This window comes from Salvelinus fontinalis, chromosome 5 (genome assembly GCF_029448725.1).
Source record: "Salvelinus fontinalis isolate EN_2023a chromosome 5, ASM2944872v1, whole genome shotgun sequence".
Lineage (NCBI taxonomy): Eukaryota > Metazoa > Chordata > Actinopteri > Salmoniformes > Salmonidae > Salvelinus > Salvelinus fontinalis.
This window is the reverse complement of record NC_074669.1, coordinates 41160974-41170638: the sequence shown is the minus strand read 5'-3', so window position 1 is coordinate 41170638 and position 9665 is coordinate 41160974. Positions and strand designations below refer to the sequence as shown.

Sequence of the window (9665 nt, the reverse complement as noted above, 5' to 3'; positions counted from 1 at the left end):
AAGATAATCTATCTGAAGAATTAACAATGTTTTATGCAAAGATCCCATTACAATATCATCATTTGTCAATTCCTTTTATGAAAACCTTTACAGCTCTCAATTTCAGGAAGATGGTTGTGAAAGCTACATTTGCCACATTCAGAATTATGTCCCTGTAATTGAGGATGATTTCCACTCAGTTTGCGATTCACCTGTGTCAATTGGAGAAATTAGAGAGGCTCTGAATTCAATAAAAAAAGGGAAATCACCTGGCCCCGATGGCCTGTCAGTTGAATTCTATAGACAGTTTTGGGAGTTGCTAGAAGACCCGATTTTTAATATGTTTCAAGATTGCATTAAAAATGGGGAAATGGTCTCCACTATGAAACAGGGCCTTATTTCATTGATTCCGAAGCCTGATAAAGACCCTTCTCTCATTGACAATTGGAGACCAATTACTTTATTAAATGTTGATTACAAATTGATTGCTCTGGTTTATGCCAAAAGATTAAAGAAAGGAATAGATACCATTATAAATGAGACTCAAACAGGATTTATGAAGGGCCGTCACATAAGCTCTAACATTCGTTTAGTCTTGGACCTTATAGATTATTCAGATGCAATTGACTCAGATGTGGTTGTCCTATTTCTGGACTTCTGTAAAGCCTTTGACACAATTTAACATGAATTTCTCTTCTACTTTTTGGATTTGGTGAACATGTTATTAAAGTAATTTGCATGTTTTACAAAGATATAAATAGTTCTGTGCTACTAACCCTTAGCTTCCAGATTGAAATAACGCCAGGCATCCTCAACACAGAGATCCTTGCATAATGTAATAATATTGTTACTATTTTGAGGGTTTTGACTCGTTCTAGGAAGAAAACGATCAACAGATGCATCAGGTGTTTCATTAAAATCTCCTGAAATAATTAGAAAAGCCTCTGAGTATTTGTTGCTTAAATCCTGTACTTTCCTGGTAAATTGGGCAAAAAGGGTCTTATTAGGTGCATGTGAGTTATGTCCGTATACATTACAGATGATGAAAATAGCATTGTCAAGTTTAACAGTTACTATGACCCATCTGCCGTCTTGTGAAGATATGGATTCTAGAATGTCACCTTTAAACTTGTGAATAAGTGTCAAAACACCAGCAGAATGATTTTATCAATGACTGAAATAGGCCATGTCCCCATTGTGCTTTCCAAAATTTCAAATCACTTTCACCCGAATGAGTTTCCTGAAGAAGGACAAAATCTGCGTTACTGCGTTTACAGTATAAAAATAAAGCTTTCCTTTTTGTAGGATTTCTCAAACCCCTAGCATTCAGACTAACGATATTGAGTGAATTGAAAACTAACTCCTGCATTAAAAAAGAAAGAACACAAATTAGATAACAAGTATTAACGTGAACAATAAAACAAACAGTGAACCTTTAGAGGATTACCCTGACGGAAAACTACGCTCAGCTGAGGTAGCGGTGGTTAACAGAATAACAAATCTATTTACTTCCTTTTCTTGGCAAGTGTTCATCAGTTGCAGTTCGAACGGTACATATATAATTGGCAGTACATTAAATGTACTCATGGTAGCACTCACAGTTCCAATTTGGTTAATGTCAACAGAGTTACCCAGTAATCATTCTTCCTTCGATAAACGCGTGTGGGCCCTTGAACCCCGCCTTCTTTCCCTCTTGTCGCGCCTTCTGTATAAGCGGCCAGTTTCTCTCTGGCAGCCTGATCCTGCGGTATCAGCTTCTTTGATGCGGAGTTTCTTCTGGTCCAGAAACTTGTTCCCCTTCGCCATTACCCATACGATGATCCTGTAATGGCGCATAGTCAAGCGCAATATGATATTGCGATGGGGTCCATCAGATCTTCGTTTCCCAAGTCGATGTGCCACATCAATCACGTCTCTTAGCCTGTCTTTGATGCATGGTGCCACTTTTCCCAGGATATTAATGACTACTTCTCTAATATCCTCTCCCTCTACCTATTTTACACCTTGGATTTTCAGATTCCACCTGCGAGAGTACGTTTGAAGTTCAGCTACATTCTCACACAGCTCATTATTTTTGGATTGCATTTTCTTCCACTCATTCTCTAGGAACGTTATCTTATCCTTCTTCTAGCTCACAAATTTGTGTAGTTGATTGACAGTTTCTGACAAATGATCGATCTTCTTTGATGTTTCTTCTGTAGCCCGCTCTATGAGGGACACGTTGGAGAGCGTGGCGTCTTGTTTAGTAGACAGGGACTGGATTGCAGAGAAAAGTTCCGACATGGAAATGTTTTCTTTTACTTTTTTCACCGGTGGATTTTTACTTGGGGTCTGAGGTAAAGAGGTTGCAAGGATTTCATCCTGGTCAGTTTTGTTCTTTCTCTTGCTTGAGTTCGCGGCTTCTTGTGTATCCATGCTGCTCTGGTTCTCGTTGTGGATAGCTAGCATGTCAGCCGTCTTCTGTGAGACTTGGATATTTCGTCTACTTTTGTCTTTCTGTCGTGTTCTTCCCATTCAACTTGACAAAAACGAACTCTAAACTTATCCCATGTCCATAAAAAAAGTTATAGTTAGTTTCTTTCAATATTAATAGCCAATATTTGACTGTTAACCACCTAACCCACAATATTGCTTTGAAGTCACAGCGACGCCATCTTGGCCTCCATCCATTCTGATTAAGTCAACAAAACCTCTAGGCATATCTGACGTCATGTATTTGATATCTTTATGTGAAGGTTAATTTCCATATTGACATCAGTTCATTGTGTTTGAGGACCGTTCACTGACGGGTTTTCAACGGATAGATTAGATTAGACTAGTTTAACAGTTACAGAGCAGCTACAGTAGCCTATCAGAACAGCTACAGTATTAGAGGCGCAGACCCTTAATTAACGGGCTACACATAATGGCTGACGACAGCCAGGTAAGGTTAATTTTAGCTTACGTTTAACGAGCTTTAGAGTTTTCCTAATTCCATCTTGTTCTAATACCAAGTCTGCCTTAAGTGCAGAAACCGTGGTTGATATTAGAAAATAAGTATGATTGGAAGTTTAGGTAAGTAATTCAATTAGGTAATTGTTGTGGGATGTTAGCATACCATACTGCGCTTATAGCATTAGTGCCATGGAGGATTGTGCAGGCCGGCAGGTTGCTACAGTGTCCTAGTAGCATGTATGCTTTAGGGATCAGATCTGGATGACTTTTTTACCTGAACTGCTCATTGGCTGTCCATAATGAGCCCAGCAAGCAGGATGTGTAGCTGGGCTCTGCAATGACTAGCTCCCAGAGCAATTACAAATAACTATTCTTGTTTTAATAGCGTCATTAGAACTAGCAACATGACAGTCAGTCACCTCAGTAGAAACGCTATGTGTTGGATTCGTCCATGTCTTGCTAAATTACCTAGCTACCATAACAGCTGTGGAGAATTTATACTGCAGTTTTAAGGGATCTCTCTGAAGGTTTTAGATGATACAGTGGTGCTTCGTCTCGGCTTGGCTTCATTGCATTATTATTTGGGAAACGTTGACATGCCATTTGTGTTGACGGATGGATGAAAATAATGTAATTATAGTATCGTTATACATAGGCTAGCAGGAAAATCAGCATGAGATACCCATAGAACTGAGCCCTGCTCCATTTCAGCACCATGCCGCGGTCTCAGGTGCTGCCCAGACTCAAAACATTTCAGCACCATGGCACGGTCCCCTGACGCCTTGAAACGTGTCAGCACTATGCAGCGGACAATAGTGCTGAAATAGTTAAAGCCCCCTAGAACGTCATTGATTTTAAATTATTGTAAGTGCAAGTGGTTATAATTTATTGCATGTCCTAGTTTTGCAGCTTTGCAACCTCAGAATTGTAGCTAATGGATTGCAGCGAGTTACGTGTTTGTGCATGGTGATGAATGAGGATGCTTGATAAACCATACATTAAATGCAACAACGTGCACTTACAAATATTTTCGTTTGGCAGAACTTTGACAAGCTATGATCTGTTTTCTAATGGCATTGTCAATTCATATAGACATTAGACTTAGGCCTAATTGTGACATCATGTGTGTATGACATCTTTGAAGAATGCCCTGGCTTCAGCCAATCGGAATCGAGTATTCAACAATGCTTTGGCATAATTCAAGGACGTTCATATTCACTTCAGTTGTCTGCCGATGGTTCACTGACGTCTTTTCAAAGGAAGTATTAGTATTACCTCTAAACAGCCTACAACAATAAGCTACACATCATGTCAGACGACAGCAAGGTATGGTTCATTTAGCCTATTTTGAGTTTAGAGGAGAAATTACTAACAATATAGTAGGTCACTACCACAGCAATAGGTCTCACTGGTTTAATCCATGGACTGAAATCTGACCACTATTGCCGTTTTGTTTGAAATAGGAGAGAATCATTTGTTTCATAAAGTCACAACCTTGAACTGATATTGACCTCTCATTTATCCACCAGAACGTGAATTGGGAGGATCATCCGGATGACCAAAATAAAGTTGTGGAGAATATGAAGGAGGAAACAGAGACACATGAGACCAACAAGAACAGGACAGGAGGCAAGGTAAGAAATATGCTGTCCTTTACACATCCTCTGCCTACTTTGGCACAGATCTAGGATTAGTTTACTATCACTAAATCCTAACCTTAAAGCATTAGGAGACACTACACTGACCTTAGATCTGCTATGAGACCTATAATCTGTTGTCATGTAGGCTAAACGTAAGTCCAGTGGCCGTGCCAAGAAGACTTCCGTGGAGGAGGACAGCAGCATTGGTGCAGGTCCGAGATTACTTAATGTTGGGTGCAGGTTGTGTTCAAATTCATCAGCACTGATCTGAGAAGATAGTATCTATATAGGTGAAAGCAATATAGTGGAGGCCTTCAGAGAGATGTGCTTTTACCTGTCCAGTGCAATCAAATCACTAAAGGTGAAGGAAATTAGGAATAAAGTTAAGATTCAACTTTAGATTTCTCTTTGCGATTTCCCAGAGTCTTCTCAGACACCCGGGTGTGGTTTCCGGGAAAGGGGATCTATCATTGAGCAGCTGGAGAAGGAGGCTCAGAGGACTCTAATGCCTTCTCTCAAGATTGGGACATGCTGTGCCCCAATCCTCCTCTCTTTCCTGAGGAGTCTAACTGATGAGCAAGTTCCATTTCTTTTTCCAACCTCACATACAACTTATCTCAATTTATAGTCATAGTGCACCTTCTAACCACAAATGGGATTTTAAACACTACACCTAACCCTAACATCACTGTAACCACCCATAACTCTTGCTGTAAATCAAGAACAAAATGACTCATGTACATGCTAATAGCTTAATTAAATACACTTTTATTATCCCTAACATGGCTATCTAGTGACTCCACTAACTCAACACCAGTGTGCAGCTAAAATATGTTTCCTTTCTTTTCTTTTCTCTAGCCAATGGAGAGTGATTCAGCATGGCATGAAAAATAACGTAAGTCTCTCCACATAAGGTTCTGGTCAAAAGTTGTGCACTATATATACATATATATATATATATATAGGGAATGGTGTCATGGAATTGGTTGATTGGCAAAAACATTACTCTGTTTGTTGGTCATAGCTGACATTCGAGCAGCTCTCCATGCTGTGTCTGAAGATTGTTAAGGTCGTGACCCAGACAGCCCTCCGCATTCTCCTACCAGCGTTAGCTCGTATCATGGGGGTGAACCTGAGGAGTGGGGCAACCTCCCCAGAATCCCAGTGCTCTCTGACAGGGTCTGAGGATTCCTTAGGCAGTCTGGATGAGAGAGAGAAAAGGCTGCTGATCAGTGAGATGAACTACTGGACTAAGGAGAGGAGGAGGAATGGCAGTGCAGGGTGCCGCCAAAAATCCACTCGCAGAACCTCATCATCATGCTGGTCGCCTAAGAGGTATGTTCACAGCAATATTTGAACTTAATAATTTCAAGACCTGACCCATACTTATCATAAATTATTAACTTGGAATTCATACCTTGTAATTTTAAGTTCTGGACAGAAATGTTGCCCCTGAGGGAGTGGGTCCAGGTGAAGTAATTTTTAACTGGGTAAGCCATAAAGTAATCTATGAATAAATAGATCAGGTACATGCCTTTCAGAATTAGTCATATTCTGATGTCGTATAAACATAAAAATCAGGCAAAAAATTGTGTCCGTTGGCTTTAGGCTTCTAGAACTACGATGGTATGAGAAGTAAACCATCATTGCTCTAATTTGGTTTTCAGGCTCACTAATGACCCAGATAAGATACCAGTTGGTCACATTTGCATGGCATAAGTGGTGATTGTGTGTTTATCTTCAAGGTCCCAGACCTCATTGCAGAGCTTGCCTGCAACTAGAGAGGCTCCCCTCATGGAGGAGCCTCTGAAGGCTCTTTTTGGGGTAACGGAAGAGAGCCTCCTGATATCCCTGGTTGAGGGTCACTCCAACCCCACCTCCTCCAGCTCCTCCGAGTTGAGCTGTGCTATCGTGGGGGAGGTAGTACACCAGCTTAACTCTGGCCTCTCAGTGGCCATTCAGGCCAGCTCGGGGAGTTTCCCCCCTATGCACAGTCAGGACATAGCAACAGGCAAGGAGGTCATTCGGGTAGCCTCGGTGCAGATCCTGGCCGAGCTACAGAGCAAAACGTCTGAGCCAGAGTGGGTAGGGTTTATCGAGCCCCTCATGGACCCTGTGACCGATGATGTGCTGGATGCCATTGTCGGCACAATGGACAAAATGGCACAGGACTTCAACATCCTCTTGGATCTGGCCAAGAAGATGACAATCTTGGGGTCTAAATTTCTGACCAATCTTCAATGTGACCTTGATGTTGAGTGTCCATCTGGGAAAGAAGAAACCACTCACTTTCTCAAAGAGACAGGATCCTCTACCAGTGTGGTGGCCAGAAAGCTTCAGACCCTCTCTAGCCCCGACTTTCAGTCTAAAGCCCTCAAGGCGGTGAGCACCATCCTTACAAGGAAAGTCAGCAGCTCTTCTGGCATGGCTCCTTCCTCACGGGCTTCTAGTGCTGCTCCTAGCCTTACTGAAGCACCCCTGAATACCAGCTCTACAGCCCTGACATCTGTAACCTCCACTGCCACAGTGATTGTTAAGGCATTTGTGGGAGGCATGGAGACGATAGCATCATTTGAAGGCACATGTGAAGCAGTTGATTGGCCAGTTCCTGTAAATGACCACAAAACAGGTTCTTCACAGAAGATAACCTTCTCTCCAGCCCGCACACTCTACGGCCTTATACGAGCAAAGCTGAGGGACCTTTTAACTCTATCCGCTCGAGAAGAAGGTGTGGCTAAGGATGCTTCTCTTCAGGAGTATTCAGACACCCTGGAAAAGGCAACTGTTTCAACTGTTGAGGTCCAGTTACCCAGCACCAAACTTAGTAGAGTTCCCAGTGAGAGCCAAACAATATCAGCTCTCTGTCTCTCCAATCTGGATACCAGTACTCAAGAAGTTCTTAGCAGTGTTTTTTCCATCTACAAGTCAGAGTTATCAAAAGTGGAGAGTAAATCCTTGGACGTTGTCAGTTCATCTAATGAGTCCCTAGAGGCTTGTTGGTTGGTTGATGGTGTCCTATCAGAGCTTGATGACTATAGTATTTCCCAGTCATCCTCACCCAATGAAGACTTGAGTGTGAGTACTCAATGTTCTCAACTGAGCTCAGAAGAGAGTGTCAGAATCACACAGTCCTCTACTAGTCTGATTCAGAGCATTAAGAAGCTCTCCAGCAATGACTTTCAGACTCAGGCAGAAGAGGCAGTGAGTAAAGTGCTGATGAGATCCAGTCAGTCCTTTATCACACAGATCAGCCATACTGGTCTTCAGAAAAGTCCGCAGGCTGGCTTATCATCTAGCTCGCCATCAGAGATTGCCTCCATGTCTTCTCAAAATACAGCCTCTACATTAGTGGAAACCTTTGTCAAAGGAATGGTGACTATTTTCCAGAAAAATGAGTCCACTGGCACTGTGCTACTGGAAAGAAGTGGGAAAGTTTCGCAGTGCTCCCACGGGGGCTCCCAACTGGATGACACTGAATTGAGTGTTAAAATATCAGAGGAGAAGCTTTGGTCAACAGCTAAGACCATCTGCGTCAGTATGAAGAACACACTTAAGGATTTCTTCACAGGGCTGAAGCCATCCGGATCCGAAAGGACAGAAAATGCTTCTTCCAAAGAGACCCTTGGGGAAATCCTGGTTGCTATCCAGAGTGAAATCTCAAACTTAGGGCGAATGAAGGATTCCAGGGAGCTCCTTCAGATCAACGATATGGTAGGAACTATGCTGAAGGAGGTTGAGAAAAGTGAGGATGACAGTGAAGAAGTCTGCCAAGACATCCCTAGAACCTGTTCATCTTTGTCCACTTCTTTAAAGGGTCGTAGTTCCTTGTCCAGCTCTTCAAAGGGTCCTAGGTCAGAGTGTGAGTTAGAGATCAACCTCCCTGGCACTCCCATCCCTGATGAAGTGCCTTTTGATCTGACCTGCCCCATAGTCAGGAGCTCCTGCATCGACATCAGGGACTCTAAAATGCCAGAGATTTCCACAAGTGACCTAAAGACAAAGATGATGGCACACACAGATAAACCCCTGCATCGTAACAGGCCAATGACTGACAGCAGCCGACCACCGAGTGCTAAAGCCTCTTTTCGATCATCCACTCCGTCTTTCACCAGCAAGGGAACCTCTTTGGTAACAAAGGGAGATGGGATTAACATTGAAAAGAAGGAGGTGTGCATCCCCAGCAGCTCTGGCCATCTGAGGGAGCTCTTAATCACCCTGGAAATCAGCAGTGCCACTGCATTCCTACTGCAGTACTTGATGGACTCCAGCAAAGATGATGTCATGTGTTTGGTCACCATACTGGTGATACGGTTGCTATCGAAGATCAGACCCTCAGCCCTAGATGGACCCTCCCAACAGGCAGCAGACATGACAGAAACATCTCAGCAACTCACCAGACAAGTCCTGTCTGAGTTCTGTGCTGCATCCAGATTCTCCAGGACACAGGCATATTCCCAGAACCTGCACATCCACAGGGTGTTCAGAGGTGTACATAAAAACCTCATGGAGGAGTTTGGCTCTTATAACACCCTGCAAGCAGCTATTTCCTCCCAGGACCCTACATTTGACAGAGTCCTGGTAAAGTCCTTGACCCAGCAGCTGGTACAGGGATGCAAGGAGGCGTCAAGACCAGCTTCTGCTGCAACAAACCCATCAGACCAGGCTGAGACAGAGAGGGGGGCTGAGCAGAAAGCAAGAAGGAGCTTCCTTTGCTTTTCAATGACCAAACTCAGGATCAACTTCAAGGTATAGCAGGGAGTTAGCATTTTTTTGTTGTTCCAGTTAGGTGCTGATGTTATTGATGTGGCTATGATCAGACAAATACATGCGATAAATATGTTTTATTCATCACTAAATTGTTGCCTTGGATTCAGAAGTGTTCCATTTATTTATTTATTCTCTGTACCATTTTCTTTACCTTTCTCCTGTTAGCGTTCCAAGAGAGGAAACAAAAATGACTGCCATTCAGTCCAGGAACAGACTGAGATTCCCTCTACTGATGGACATTGCATAGGTAAGGATGTTTTAGAGCTCTGCTATAGCTTGTAGTTTTGTTTAGGTTTGTGTTAGAAACATAGAGTATGCCTACAAACTCATAGCACTGTTATTTTT

At 42.7% G+C, this 9665-nt stretch overlaps 1 protein-coding gene across 1 annotated transcript in view; it reads left to right on the top strand.

Moving 5' to 3' along the window:
- Positions 1 to 2182: 2182 nt before the first annotated feature.
- Positions 2183 to 9665, top strand: part of LOC129856090 (uncharacterized) — an 87558-nt gene continuing 80075 nt past the window's right edge. Inside the window, exons 1-8 of the mRNA XM_055924210.1 lie at positions 2183 to 2315; positions 4443 to 4547; positions 4699 to 4765; positions 4976 to 5129; positions 5412 to 5448; positions 5578 to 5888; positions 6299 to 9299; positions 9486 to 9567. Of these exons, the coding sequence (XP_055780185.1) occupies positions 4494 to 4547; positions 4699 to 4765; positions 4976 to 5129; positions 5412 to 5448; positions 5578 to 5888; positions 6299 to 9299; positions 9486 to 9567 (3706 nt within the window). The 5' untranslated portion in view covers positions 2183 to 2315; positions 4443 to 4493. The remainder of the gene's footprint in view (positions 2316 to 4442; positions 4548 to 4698; positions 4766 to 4975; positions 5130 to 5411; positions 5449 to 5577; positions 5889 to 6298; positions 9300 to 9485; positions 9568 to 9665) is intronic.